The sequence below is a fragment of the Sebastes umbrosus genome, chromosome 4 (assembly GCF_015220745.1).
Source record: "Sebastes umbrosus isolate fSebUmb1 chromosome 4, fSebUmb1.pri, whole genome shotgun sequence".
In the NCBI taxonomy this organism is placed as follows: Eukaryota; Metazoa; Chordata; class Actinopteri; order Perciformes; family Sebastidae; genus Sebastes; species Sebastes umbrosus.
This window is the reverse complement of record NC_051272.1, coordinates 10001-25000: the sequence shown is the minus strand read 5'-3', so window position 1 is coordinate 25000 and position 15000 is coordinate 10001. Positions and strand designations below refer to the sequence as shown.

Genomic DNA, 15000 nt, shown 5'->3' with positions numbered 1-15000 from the left:
ATATATATATATGTATATATATGTATATATATATGTATATATATACATATATATATGATTTGTGTATATGTGTGTGTATATGTATATATATGTATATATACATAAATATACACATACACATAAATGTAACAAACATCACTATGATAAGAACCACCTAAAATATAAGAACCACCTAAAATATAAGAACCACCTAAAATATAAGAACCACCTAAAATGACAGAACCCATCTTTTGGTAAACGATATGTGCCGTGTACTTTGAGTCATCCGTTAACATGGAGGGGGCGGGGCTTATGAGCTGTACTGCAGCCGGGTCACCAGGGGGCCATCCAGATGTTTTGGCTTCACTTTAGCGGAGCTGTCATGTCGTCCATCTTTCTATACGGTCTGTGGTCTTTGCACACTTTACAGGTATATATGCTACTTGTGGTGTGTGAGTGTGAACGTGCGTCAGGATGAACCGTGCACACGTATCCATATGTTTGTTGCCAGTTTTCCTGTTGCCAATAAAGAGCGGCGTTAATGACCAGCAGTCTGGAGCCCAGCTCACACAGGCAATCTCTTCCTGCTGGCCCACATTATCATAGAGGTCAGGGGTCATACCCAGGGGGGTTATTTAAAGTAAATATATAAACCGATGTCTCCCCGTTTGGTAGTTAACACCCTCGTTTGACCGGCGCTGAGATTGCACCGTGCACACAGTGTTGTGTGAGGTCTTAATGTGGAAAGAGGGACCGTGGTACGCGGCAATAGGCCTATTAAAGACATTCATTAGACCTGCGCTTATGAGAGAGGGACTAACTGGTGGGCAGTTGAATTAACAGGCCTTTTACATTACTAGCAGACTCACCAGAGGCCCATCTGAGCTGCGTGGGGGGGGAATCGCTCCAGCGGACAGAGGAAAGTTGCTTATTAGAGTTTTTGAGCACAAATTTGTGTATAGATGTACTTTGAGTGAAATACTGAGTTTTTATACTGTAAGGTCAACCGGATTTAAATCTGAAGGGGTAGAACTGATGTAAAACAACAGCTACGGTGAAAGCTGGAGGTCAAGAGGTCACGACCCCGGAGTTATTGTGTAGTTATTGTGTAGTTATTGTGGAGTTATTGTGGAGTCATTGTGGAGTTATTGTGGAGTTATCGTGGAGTCATTGTGGAGTTATTGTGGAGTTATCGTGGGGTTATCGTGGAGTTATCGTGGAGTCATTGTGGAGTTATCGTAGAGTTATCGTGGGGTTATCGTGGGGTTATCGTGGAGTTATCGTGGAGTTATCGTGGAGTTATCGTGGGGTTATCGTGGGGTTATCGTGGAGTTATCGTGGAGTTATCGTGTAGTTATCGTGGAGTTATCGTGGGGTTATCGTGGAGTTATCGTGGGGTTATCGTGGGGTTATCGTGGAGTTATCGTGGAATTATTGTGGGGTTATCGTGGTGTTATCGTGGTGTTATCGTGGAGTTATCGTGGGGTTATCGTGGAGTTATCGTGGGGTTATCGTGGAGTTATCGTGGAGTTATTGTGGGGTTATCGTGGTGTTATCGTGGTGTTATCGTGGAGTTATCGTGGAGTTATCGTGTAGTTATTGTGTAGTTATTTTGGAGTTATCGTGTAGTTATCGTGGAGTTATTGTGGAGTTATCGTGGAGTTATCGTGTCTCTTCTATCTCTTCTGTCTCTTCTATCTCCATCCCTCACACAAGAATGCGAACTTTTGGGGACAGAGCCTTCAGTGTGACAGCCCCCACACTTTGGAACTCTCTCCCCATAGAGCTCCGCAACGCACCATCTCTGGACACCTTCAAAAGACTCCTCAAAACCCACCTCTTTACCAAGGCCTATGGCCCCTAGCTTCTGTTACATTTATTGTGTTTATTTATGTCTTTGTTAAGCGTCCTTGGGTTTCATGAAAGGCGCTATATAAATCCAAGCTATTATTATTATTATTATTATTATCTCTGTCTCTTCTGTCTCTTCTGACTCTGTCTCTTCTGTCTCTTCTATCTCTGTCTTTTCTGTCTCTTCTATCTCTTCTGTCTCTTCTGTCTCTTCTATCTCTGTCTCTTCTGTCTCTTCTGACTCTGTCTCTTCTGTCTCTTCTATCTCTGTCTCTTCTGTCTCTTCTGACTCTGTCTCTTCTGTCTCTTCTATCTCTGTCTTTTCTGTCTCTTCTATCTCTTCTATCTCTTCTGTCTCTTCTATCTCTGTCTCTTCTGTCTCTTCTGACTCTGTCTCTTCTGTCTCTTCTATCTGTCTTTTCTGTCTCTTCTATCTCTTCTGTCTCTTCTGTCTCTTCTATCCCTTCTATGTCTTCTATCTCTTGTGAGGTTTCAGGTCACAGAGGTCATGTATTTCCATATAGTCTGTGTTTTCTGTATCATGCCGTTCCCTTCCTTTCTGTATTTTGGGTGTAAATGTGAATCTGTGGCTGCTGGTGTTGCTCTGTTGCTGATGTGCTGAGGTCGGCGTTCTTTAAGTTGACTTGGGACCAGGTTTGTGCTCTTTAATGAACCTCGTGTGTTGGGAGGCCTGAAGGTGATCGTACAGTACGCTCCTATGTAATAGCATGGGATGGCTCATTATAGCGAGGCATAACAATTCACACATTAATTTTCCAGCATCCAGTTTTTAATTAATCCAGTAGGCAGTCTTAAACACAGGGTACACAAATTGCCTTCGGCCTCATAATTAATTCTAATGGAAGAAATTAAAAATTGGTGGGGTGTGTTTGGATTGTTCGGCTGTGTTACCGTGGTTTCGAGCTCGCTGGAGCGACGCTGTCACCGACAAGGATCTCTCGCCGCCCTGACCGATCTCCGTTCACTGGCACGCGAGCAGGGAGGGTTCCTCACTCGCCCACGCCAAGTCTGCAGGAATGGAAACGCACTGCGTGTTAAAGACATTTTTATTGGTCCCTGAATTAAGTCCGTTTTATTTCATGACGTGTGTGTGTGTGTGTGTGTGTGTGTGTGTGTGTGTGTGTGTGCGTGCGTGCGCGTGCGTGCGCGTGTGTGTGCGTGCGTGCGTGCGTGCGTGCGTGTGGGTGGGTGTGTGTGTGTGTGGGTGGGTGTGTGTGCGTGTGCGTGTGTGTGTGTGTTTGAGTCGATGTGTTGGTGGGTTTGGTTACTCCGAGTAGTTCCACAGAGCCAGTATCAATAGCCATCACTCCCACCAGCCTGGTGTGTTGAAACGGGTTCATATTGCTTTTCAATGTGTTGCTGCTGTTGGAGTCCAGCCAGATGTGTTCAGTATCTACAGACTGGAAACCTCTGTATCATATCAGCGTCTCTGTAGACCTCGACAGTCGGCCACACGGTGGAATCAGACACCCTGTTTCCTTCCTCTGCCTTCACTTCTCACTATTCCATCTTCTCTTGTTATTCCTTCTCCTCTCCTCTCCTCTCCTCTTCTCTCCTCTCCTCTCCTCTCCTCTCCTCTCCTGACCTCTCCTCTCCTCTCCTCTCCTTTCCTCTCCTCCCCTCTCCTCTCCTCTCCTCTTCTCCCCTCTCCTCTCCTCTCCTCTCCTCTCCCCTCCTCTCCTCTCCTCTCTACTCTCCTCTCCTCTCCTCTCCTCTCCTGACCTCTCCTCTCCTCTCCTCACCTCTCCTCTCCTCTCCTCTCCTCTCCTCTCCTCTCCTCTGCTCTCCTCTCCTCCCCTCTCCTCTCCTCTCCTTTCCTCTCCTCTCCTCTCTTCTCCTCTCCTCTTCTTCAGCCTGATATGGGATTCACTTATAATCAATAACCAATCAAACATGTTTTGTTTTCACAGGCCGCTTCACATTCTGGTGTGTAACGCCGCGGTGTGCACGCAGCCCTGGAGCCTGACGGAGGACGGCCTGGAGTCCACCTTCCAGACCTGCCATCTAGGTCACTTCCTGCTCGTCCAGGGCCTCCAGGACGTGCTGCGTCGCTCAGCCCCCGCCCGCGTTGTGGTGGTGTCTTCTGAAAACCACAGGTAACCACCAACGGTAAACTAGACATGTAACACAGGTGTGTCTCCAGAGAAGACTGTTAAAGACGACCTGTGGTGCTCATTCTCAGGTGCATTCTTGTGTTTTAGTTTTCTACTAGAACATGTTGACGTGCTTTCATGTTCAGAAATTCGTTTTACTTTTCTCGTACCGGCTGCAGCCTCCCCCCCCCCTACTGAAAAGCTCAGTCTGCTCTGATTGGTCAACTGAACCAAACTCTTCAGACTCCGCTCCAGCTCTGCTCTAACTAGCTTTGTTTTAGGGCGTGCCAAACTAACCGCTGGGCAGGTATTATGGAAATGTGTTACTTGGTGACATCACCACATTACGGAAGAAAAGGCGGGACTTCAATCAAGGCGTTTCAGGAGCACAGGAAACACTGTTCTCTGTTACAGATTCCTCCCGTACCACACCTCTCTGGCATCTTCAGGTTTCTACTAAATATATTTTGATATTATGAGTCCTGCTTTACTTGACAGTAAAAACCTGTTGTGATAACAGGTTACCCCCCTCCGCCCTCCCCCCGGTAGAAGAGTCATGGTGATAACAGGTCACCATGATGGTAGAAGAGTCATGGTGATAACAGGTCACCATGATGGTAGAAGAGTCATGGTGATAACAGGTTACCATGATGGTAGAAGGGTTAGGGTGATAACAGGTCACCATGATGGTAGAAGGGTTAGTGGTTGGTAACAGGTCACCATGATGGTAGAAGAGTCATGGTGATAACAGGTCACCATGATGGTAGAAGAGTCATGGTGATAACAGGTTACCATGATGGTAGAAGAGTCATGGTGATAACAGGTTACCATGATGGTAGAAGGGTTAGGGTGATAACAGGTCACCATGATGGTAGAAGGGTTAGTGGTTGGTAACAGGTCACCATGATGGTAGAAGGGTCAGGGTGATAACAGGTCACCATGATGGTAGAAGAGTCATGGTGATAACAGGTTACCATGATGGTAGAAGAGTCATGGTGATAACAGGTTACCATGATGGTAGAAGAGTCATGGTGATAACAGGTTACCATGATGGTAGAAGGGTTAGTGTGATAACAGGTCACCATGATGGTAGAAGGGTTAGGGTGATAACAGGTCACCATGATGGTAGAAGGGTCAGGGTGATAACAGGTCACCATGATGGTAGAAGGGTTAGTGGTTGGTAACAGGTCACCATGATGGTAGAAGAGTCATGGTGATAACAGGTCACCATGATGGTAGAAGGGTTAGTGGTTGGTAACAGGTCACCATGATGGTAGAAGGGTTAGTGGTTGGTAACAGGTCACCATGATGGTAGAAGAGTCATGGTGATAACAGGTCACCATGATGGTAGAAGGGTCAGGGTGATAACAGGTCACCATGATGGTAGAAGGGTTAGGGTGATAACAGGTCACCATGATGGTAGAAGAGTCATGGTGATAACAGGTCACCATGATGGTAGAAGGGTCAGGGTGATAACAGGTCACCATGATGGTAGAAGGGTCATGGTGATAACAGGTTACCATGATGGTAGAAGAGTCATGGTGATAACAGGTTACCATGATGGTAGAAGAGTCATGGTGATAACAGGTCACCATGATGGTAGAAGGGTCAGGGTGATAACAGGTCACCATGATGGTAGAAGAGTCATGGTGATAACAGGTTACCATGATGGTAGAAGGGTTAGGGTGATAACAGGTCACCATGATGGTAGAAGGGTTAGTGGTTGATAACAGGTTACCATGATGGTAGAAGGGTTAGTGGTGATAACAGGTTACCATGATGGTAGACGGGTTAGTGGTTGGTAACGTTATTCCCAACATTCACAGTGGAACTATATTGAAGTCAACAACTCTTCAGCTCCTCTCCGTCAGTTGGAGCTGCTTCACTGGACTCAGGCTTAATGCATGTTGTCAAACATGACAGCCTCACTCACTGGAAACTCATTTCCCTCCACACGCTGTCACTATGAATTAAACGTATCATCAACATGATGGATGGACTTATCAGCTAAAATTAACTTTGATCAAGTATCTGCTCCCGTCGGTGTGACCCCCTGACTCAGCCCCTTCTCCTGCCTCCCATTGTTCTCTACAGTCGCTCTCTTAGTGAACTCCGCTCCGTGCAGGCTTCTGTTTCTCCCGTCATTCAGCAGACAGCCATGATGTCTTGCAGTGATCTGCGAGGCCGAGCCCTGAGCCATGTGTTTCAGAGTCAGCGAGAGTGTGTGTGTGTGTGTGTGTGTGTGTGTGTGTGTGTGTGTGTGTGTGTGTGTGTGTGTGTGTGCGACATTGATCCAGTCTTCAGTCAGTCAGACGGCCAAGCAGAGTGATTGATTGGAGCTCGGCAGTGTGACCTGAGACAAGGAGAACATACGCAGAGTTATTCTAGCAGATCAAACAGCAGCACTATTACAGGAACCCCGGTATGAGTTATGTTACACAGACGGCCGTGCATGAGAGGACCGGAGCGGCGGAGGGGACGGCTCCACGCTCAGAACCGCTCGGGGTCACGCTGCTGTTACATGCTGTAGGGAAAGGAAGAGGAAGAGAGAGCTGATTGGAAGAAAGCATGTCATGAAGGGAGTATGGACAGCGTTTGATTGATGCCTCCGCAGTAAGAACAGTGAGGTCACACTAGTGTTGGTGGTGTGAACTCTGTCAGGCTGTTGGAGCAGATTCTCCTCCCTCCTCACCCTACAGCTCCTCCTCTCTCCTCTACCTCACCTTTCCTTCTCTCCTCTACAAGCAGCGCCGGCTTTAACCCCTTCAAAGAGGGCTTAGGCCGGACCAGAGAGACTCGGTTACACACTGCCGGGACTAAAATAGACAATATCTCATATTACATCTTCCATCCTGTCCACCTCATTCCAGACCTATATTACATCTTTTGAAGTCGCTCCCTTTTTTCTTTGTGTTATTTTCAGTTTCCGCTGATTTCCCCGTTTATTCACTTAGCCCCCCCCTCACAAGCAGCGTGTGACCTCTGACCTGGCAGCATGGCAGCATATTGTATTCCCCTAAGCCTCTTGTCCGCTGCTAAAGCGTTGACCTATAAGGGACAGGGGTGGGAGAGATGGACACATGGGTAATGGATGGACACTTTATCAGTCCCCACCACAGGGGCTTACTGAGGAATTGGCCCGGTACAGGTTTACTCTGCTGTAGTGTCGCATCAGATCTGGTCAAACAAGGGGAGATGATATCCTTAATGATATTACCTCTGAGAGATCCAAGCTGCAGCACTTTTATTAACCAAAACCTCTACTGTACACTTTATGATGAATCCTCTGGCAGCATCGCTGTAAAACCAAACTTCAGTCTAACGTGAACACATTTTGGGAAAGAAAGCAACTCCATTTGGTGCTCAAGCAGTTGATTTATCAACCTCTACTCGCTAAAGTAGTTATGAAGTTGCAGCACATGAAAGGAAAAGCCTGCAGATGTTGTAATTTAGCCAAGCAAGGATGTTGCGGAAGGCGACAGTAAACAAGAGGCAGCGAGCTTGTAAAATCCCAACAAGGAAACCAGGTGACATTTTGATTGGTTGTTTTCTAATGACTGGATTAATATGTAGGATGTGTTCCACCGGTTTGGAGCCCACGTCTCTGTTCTCCCACACATACACAAACACAGGGAGTGTAGCGCTGGCGCCCGTGTGTTGTGATGTTATTGCGTGACTGCATAATAACACAACGAGCAGTGTAATGTTTAAGGGGCCTTGTCAAACATCTGGAGTTTAACAGCTCTGTCGCAGGCAATTAAAGAACATCATGTCACGTCTTTGATTTGTATGCAGCCAGCGCCACACATCTGGCAGCAGAGGAAGCCTCCACACACTCTCTAACTACTGTTGGTCTGGACTGTTTCAGGTTCACAGACCTGTTTGACTCGTGTGCCAAGGTGGACTTGGCCCTGCTGTCTCCCCAGAAGAAGGACTACTGGTCCATGCTGGCTTACAATCGGGCCAAACTCTGCAACGTCCTCTTCAGCAACGAGCTCCACCGCCGCCTCTCTCCTCACGGTGTCACCTGCAACGCATTGCATCCTGGGAACATGATGTACACCTCCATTCACCGGAGCTGGTGGCTGATGACCTTCCTCTTCACTGTGGCCAGACCGTTCACCAAGTCTATGGTAGGAGCTAAACAACCGTTTGAAGTGTTCTGTAACGTTGTGACTGCACAAACACACTTTCTATCACCTCCACCACCGGTTCACTCTCCAGAGCTGCTCTGCAGCGAGCTCTCATTTCCTACATGGAGAGAAGGCCGGTGATTTCACCACGCTATATATATTACCGTCTTCCCGTTCTGACTCTGATGTGTTCCTTACTCGGCCTATATATTTGTCTTGGCATGTTCCTGGGAGAGAGGAGAGGAAAAGGATGGAGAGGGGTTGATCTGCTGAGTGCTGAGGGCTCAGGGAGAGTCTGGCTTTCATAGATAGAGAGATAGTCTGGTTAGTTTTCCTCTTCCTCCTGTCACTGTTTATTTAACTCTGTCCTCTCACAAGGGGAGGCCATATTCCAGATCCTGTATACGCACACTATTAGGTTACAGTAAATGTACTCCTATGCAGTCATGTACTCTAGAGTATGAAGATAAGCCCGATGAGTCAGATCTGTTTTACCATCAGGAGAACCTATTACCACATCATCTTCATTTCTGACTCAACCTGTCTGAGAGCAGAGACACTGAAGACGTTCTGTCCTCACAGAGGGACCTGTGTGTGTTTTAATCCGTTTCACAGTTTCATTTTGAACAATAAAAGCAGCTCCCCTCTATAGTATAACTACTGTGATTCATCTAATAACCTCTATAGTATAACTACTGTGATTCATCTAATAACCTCTATAGTATAACTACTGTGATTCATCTAATAACCTCTATAGTATAACTACTGTGATTCATCTAATAACCTCTATAGTATAACTACTGTGATTCATCTAATAACCTCTATAGTATAACTACTGTGATTCATCTAATAACCTCTATAGTAGTACTACTGTGATTCATCTAATAACCTCTATAGTATAACTACTGTGATTCATCTAATAACCTCTATAGTATAACTACTGTGATTCATCTAATAACCTCTATAGTATAACTACTGTGATTCATCTAATAACCTCTATAGTAGTACTACTGTGATTGTGTGAGGATGCGTGTGGTGTGGGTGTACAGTAAATGGCTGTGTGTGTATGTGTGTGCTTCTAAGGTGACGTTAGGTGCCTGAGGTTAACGTCCTCACACACCTTGATATGAACGATAAAATCCAACATGGTGATTTATGTGAGTCCATGTTGTGTCCCCTGCTCTGTAAGCCTTTCTCTCCCCTGTAGGCTCATTGGCCTCCTAATACATGCTTTAGTTTGACTATTAGCTGCTCTTCCTACTTTATCAGTTTAGTGTTTGCACTGATGGGATAGTGGAGATGTGATGTGTTGGAGTTTTAGTGAAGCGTTATTCTGATCCATCATGTCTGACAGACACCGGGCCTCGGGCCGTCGTTCCTCTCTCCTCCTTCTGACACGGGATGAGAGATGAGAGGAGCTGCTCCTCAGCACCTTTCACAAAACGCCAAACTGAACATTTCCTCAATTTCTGTCACAAAACACTCTTCTACCCCCCCCCTCACCTTCTGTAACGTTTGTCTTTGTCATCCCTTCATCATGTCTTCTCTCAGTCTTCAGACCTGCTCTGTGTCAGTTTGAGCTGTTGAACCACGATGTGTTCAACCTGCTCTTTAACCAGATCATGTGGAAGTGTACCCTGTAGGGTGTGTGTGTGTGTGTGTGTGTGTGTGTGTGTGTGTGTGTGTGTGTGTGTGTGTGTGTGTGTGTGTGTAACGTTTTGGAAGTGAACGCACACAGATGCAATTAGCAAAGAGCGTCTTCTCCTGCAGAACGGGGCGCTGGCTTTCCTACACGTGGTTAATTAAACGTAGTGTGGATGTTAGTAAATATTAAAGGACAAAAGGTAGAGCTAGTAATTAAATTCTGCTGTGCTGACGCAGCGATTAGCTCACACTCATGTCTGATAAAGGCCACACACACACACACACACACACACACACACACACAGATACAGAGGCACACCCTTAAGCCGAGCATTTGCTCTTATTTAAATCTGGCTTGATAAGGCCCCTGAAAGTGTATCCTCTTTAAAACCCCACTCCTCACTCCTTCCTGCCCCCCCCACATTAAGGGCTTAATAAAACAGTGATATTATTTCAGTTATTGGTTGCAGGGATATGAAGATGGTATCGCTTTAATTGCTTGCGTACGCTTGCGGGATCCATGGAGATTGTTCTGGGATGCAAACATAAGCAGAATGTCGAATCCAAAAAACAATCACAAAGCCCCCGTGTGTGTTCTACCGCAAATAAGCAGCCTCTCATTTAAAACACAGGTTTGATTTATAGGAGCACAGGTGGAGTGATATACAGTCGCCCTACACACACACACACACACACACACACACACACACACACACATGCATTCACAATATGGAGCCTGCTGAAACACCTGGAGCCACATGTGGTCCTAAATCTTTGATTTGATTGTTGTAGTAAAGGCGAGGAAATGTCACGTCAGGCCATCAGCTCCACACTCGGTCATCCAATCATGTCCGTGCTTTCCTCCCTCATTAATTGTGCTTCATGCTCTCTTATTTTATCAGCTCTTCACTTTTATCTCCCGCTGCATTTTGCTCGCGGATTATTACCCAGAAATGTATTTTTTGACTTGCTCAACTTTGCATCCTTTGTGTTGTGGGTTGTACTGAAGGGAGCAGAAAGTTCTCTATTAGCAGGGAGCACAGCCTCTGCTGTTGATGTGCTGAGCTGATTCCATTCTGCTGACTTGAGAAAGGCATCTATAAAGAGCTATGACATTTTAATCAGCCAAACTATCTCTCACTAACATCATGTTCCCCTCCCCGCGCCTTCATCTACTTATCACAGATTGGAACTCCTGTTTCTTTAATTCAGCGTGTTTAGAGTGGGAGTTTCACTTGATTATCAGCGTTGAATGATCTGGCCTGCGTATGCATGTGTCCTGATCTACAGCGTGTTAGAGAGCGAGACTAAGGCAGAAGAACAGCACTTATCACAGCTGTGATTGCTGCTCAAAATGTGATTGAGTCCGATTCTGCTTGATTTGTGTGATAGTACTTCAGGAGGGGATGTGGGGCCTTTGACTACATGCTGTAAAAGTTATTAGACAGAACACTTTGAATCCAAACTCACATTTAAACAGCGTGGAATGAATTCCAGTGACTGTTGCAGTTATTAGCTGTAACCTTTGTGGAGTTGTCACCGTCTTGTCACGCCGTAACGCTGACCCGCTGACATTTTGTTGACTGACTGATTGCTCCCTCCAGATCGGCGTACCCTCAGGCTCCGAGCAGCTGTGCTCAGCCTACACTCCTCTAATCTATAGCTTAACTATAGGCACAGACAGCGAGCGCAGATCAGTGTGGGCAGCGGCTCCAGCACCTCGTCATCCACCATAATGGATAGGCCTAAGAGGCTCCGCCGGCCCAATCGGACACCTCGGTTCCCCCAGGGGCCGCTTTCCTCGGCGCTCTCGCCTAGTCCCGTGCTTCTTAGCGTTTTAGCATGATTATTTTACCCGGGATCCTGCCTCGGGCACCAGGCCACCTTTTTACATATGCACAGGCTGAACTTTTGACCAGGCAGCAGCAGTCGGGACCGGATTAGAGGAGCGCTTGTTCCGTCAGGAGTAGTGGGACCGCCGCTGCCTCCTCTCTGCTGCACCTCGGGGGTTAACCCCAGAGACGGGTCCCGGACCCGAGACATCAGCATTACCATATAACAGACTACAGCCAGGTACTTCTACCTCACTGTTCTTTATCACGCTCTCTCCTGCAGACAGACAGGAGGTCAGGTGCTCTATCTGCTATCTGGTGCACGCACGCACGCACGCACGCACGCACGCACGACACACACACACACACACACACACACACACACACACACACACACACACACACACACACACACACACATACACACACACAGGCAACTTGTGTGTGTGTGTGTGTGTGTGTGGTGCTCAACCATGTGGAAAGAAAGAGGAGCAGAGGTCCCCGTCTCCTCGGTGGGGTTAGATGAGCTGCCAGGTCTTTGTAATAGAGTCCTCCTGGATGATTAGGAGCTACAGGAGGCGGGGGGGGGGGACTGGAGACACCGTGCAGGTTCCTCCTCAGTGGAGGACACAGAATATTACACATTATGCCGATTGGTATGAGGTTCACATCCTCCGAGTGGACCTCTCTGAGGACGCACACATCTCCTTCTCCAGGTCCACTTTAGATCATCTTTAAAATAACAACCAGATAGAATCAACATGATCTTCCTCTCAGACTCCTCCTCTGTGAGGGGACGAAGAGGAGGACAGACAGAGAGGAAGACGAGGACAGACAGACATTCACTGCTTGACTCCTCCTCTATGTAGGGGACGAAGAGGAGGACAGACTGCTGGACTCCTCCTCTATATAGGGGACAAAGAGGACAGACATTCACTGCTGGACTCCTCCTCTATGAAGGGGATGAAGAGGAGGACAGACAGAGAGGAGGAAGAGGAAGAGAAATGAAGGAGGAGAGAGAGACAGAGAGGAGGAGAGAGACAGAGGGAGACATAGAGGTGGAGAGACAGACAGAGGGAGACAGGGAGACAGAGAGGAGGAGAGAGAGACAGAGGGAGACAGAGGGAGACAGAGACAGACAGAGGGAGACAGAGGGAGACAGAGACAGACAGAGGTAGACAGAGGGAGACAGAGACAGACAGAGGGAGACAGAGGGAGACAGAGGGAGACAGAGACAGACAGAGGTAGACAGAGGGAGACAGAGGGAGACAGAGAGAGACAGAGGGAGACAGAGGGAGACAGAGACAGACAGAGGGAGACAGAGGGAGACAGAGACAGACAGAGGTAGACAGAGGGAGACAGAGAGAGACAGAGGGAGACAGAGGGAGACAGAGACAGACAGAGGGAGACAGAGGGAGACAGAGGGAGACAGAGACAGACAGAGGTAGACAGAGGGAGACAGAGAGAGACAGAGGGAGACAGAGGGAGACAGAGACAGACAGAGGGAGACAGAGGGAGACAGAGGGAGACAGAGACAGACAGAGGTAGACAGAGGGAGACAGAGGGAGTGGAAGATGTGTTGGTGTGTTGGATAAAAACATACAATCCCATTTGGCTGTATTGACGTGTGAGTTCCTGCCCAATCCTGTTACTGGATTATTGTCCACGGAGATACCATTTCATTAAAGAACACACACACACACACACACACACACACTCACTCACACACACTCACGTGCAGTGTGTGTGTGTGTGTGTGTGTGTGTGTGTGTGTGAGCCTCTGTGGCCTGAGGCCTGGTTCTCTGGTTCTGTGGTTCTCTGCTCCAGTGCTCAGGGAAACAGTGTAAATGGTTTATGGTGGATGAGTTGATGTGATGGAGAGCGTGTCTGGATCAATAAAGAACCAATCAGATGCTGACAGTCTGCTACTGTATGCAGTCAGTCATTCAGCTCCTGCCTCCGTCACTGCTGCCACAGGAGTGTGAAGGAGGGACCAACGAGCTCCACCATGACAACGCAACGAGCTCCACCATGACAACGCAACAAGTTGAACAAAGTCATCGTTCAAACTTTCATTCAAAAAAATATTTTTTTTTTTTAATTTTGCACGGCTGCTAATCTGCTGCCTCCTCTAAAGAGACGAACCACGTCCTCTCTACTCCTCCACCCTCCGTCTCTCTCTACTCCTCCACCCTCCATCTCTCTCTACTCCTCCACCCTCCGTCTCTCTCTACTCCTCCACCCTCCATCTCTCTCTACTCCTCCACCCTCCGTCTCTCTCTACTCCTCCACCCTCCATCTCTCTCTACTCCTCCACCCTCCGTCTCTCTCTACTCCTCCACCCTCCGTCTCTCTCTACTCCTCCACCCTCCATCTCTCTCTACTCCTCCACCCTCCATCTCTCTCTACTCCTCCACCCTCCGTCTCTCTCTACTCCTCCACCCTCCGTCTCTCTCTACTCCTCCACCCTCCATCTCTCTCTACTCCTCCACCCTCCATCTCTCTCTACTCCTCCACCCTCCATCTCTCTATACTCCTCCACTCTCCTTCTCTCTATACTCCTCCACTCTCCATCTCTCTCTTACCTTCAGAGCTCCACAGCTTCTCTCCTGTGAACCTCAGAGAGGAGGAAGATGTAACCTATCAGCCCTTCCTCACCCTTTCCTCACCCCTTCCTCACCCCTTCCTCACCCCTTCTTCACCCCTTCCTCACCCCTTCTTCACCCCTTCTTCACCCCTTCCTCACCCCTTCTTCACCCCTTCTTCAGCCCTTCCTCAGCCCTTCCTCACCCCTTCTTCAGCCCTTCCTCACCCCTTCTTCAGCCCTTCCTCACCACTTCCTCACCCCTTCTTCACCCCTTCCTCACCCCTTCTTCAGCCCTTCCTCAGCCCTTCCTCACCCCTTCCTCAGCCGTTCCTCACCCCTTCCTCAGCCCTTCCTCAGCCCTTCCTCACCCCTTCCTCAGCCCTTCCTCACCCCTTCCTCAGCCGTTCCTCACCCCTTCCTCAGCCCTTCCTCACCCCTTCCTCACCCCTTCCTCACCCCTTCCTCACCCCTTCCTCACCCCTTCCGCACCCCTTCTTCAGCCCTTCCTCTCCCCTTCCTCACCCCTTCCTCAGCCCTTCCTCAGCCCTTCTTCAGCCCTTCCTCAGCCCTTCTTCAGCCCTTCCTCAGCCCTTCCTCACCCCTTCTTCAGCCCTTCCTCACCCCTTCCTCACCCCTTCTTCACCCCTTCCTCACCCTTCTTCAGCCCTTCCTCAGCCCTTCCTCACCCCTTCCTCAGCCGTTCCTCACCCCTTCCTCAGCCCTTCCTCAGCCCTTCCTCACCCCTTCCTCAGCCGTTCCTCACCCCTTCCTCACCCCTTCCTTAGCCCTTCCTCAGCCCTTCCTCACCCCTTCTTCAGCCCTTCCTCACCCCTTCCTCAGCCCTTCCTCACCCCTTCCTC

General features: G+C 48.3%; 1 protein-coding gene across 5 annotated transcripts in view; it reads left to right on the top strand.

The window, feature by feature from the left end:
• wwox (WW domain containing oxidoreductase) overlaps positions 1-13686 on the top strand; it is a 77701-nt gene extending 64015 nt beyond the window's left edge. For 4 of the 5 annotated variants that reach the window (XM_037767534.1, XM_037767536.1, XM_037767535.1 and 1 more), the window contains 3 exons: positions 3762-3947; positions 7813-8077; positions 13492-13686. In XM_037767534.1, the coding sequence (XP_037623462.1) occupies positions 3762-3947; positions 7813-8077; positions 13492-13671 (631 nt within the window). In that variant the 3' untranslated portion in view covers positions 13672-13686. The remainder of the gene's footprint in view (positions 1-3761; positions 3948-7812; positions 8078-13491) is intronic. The other variant, XM_037767537.1, reaches the window with a different exon arrangement.
• Positions 13687-15000: the final 1314 nt, after the last annotated feature.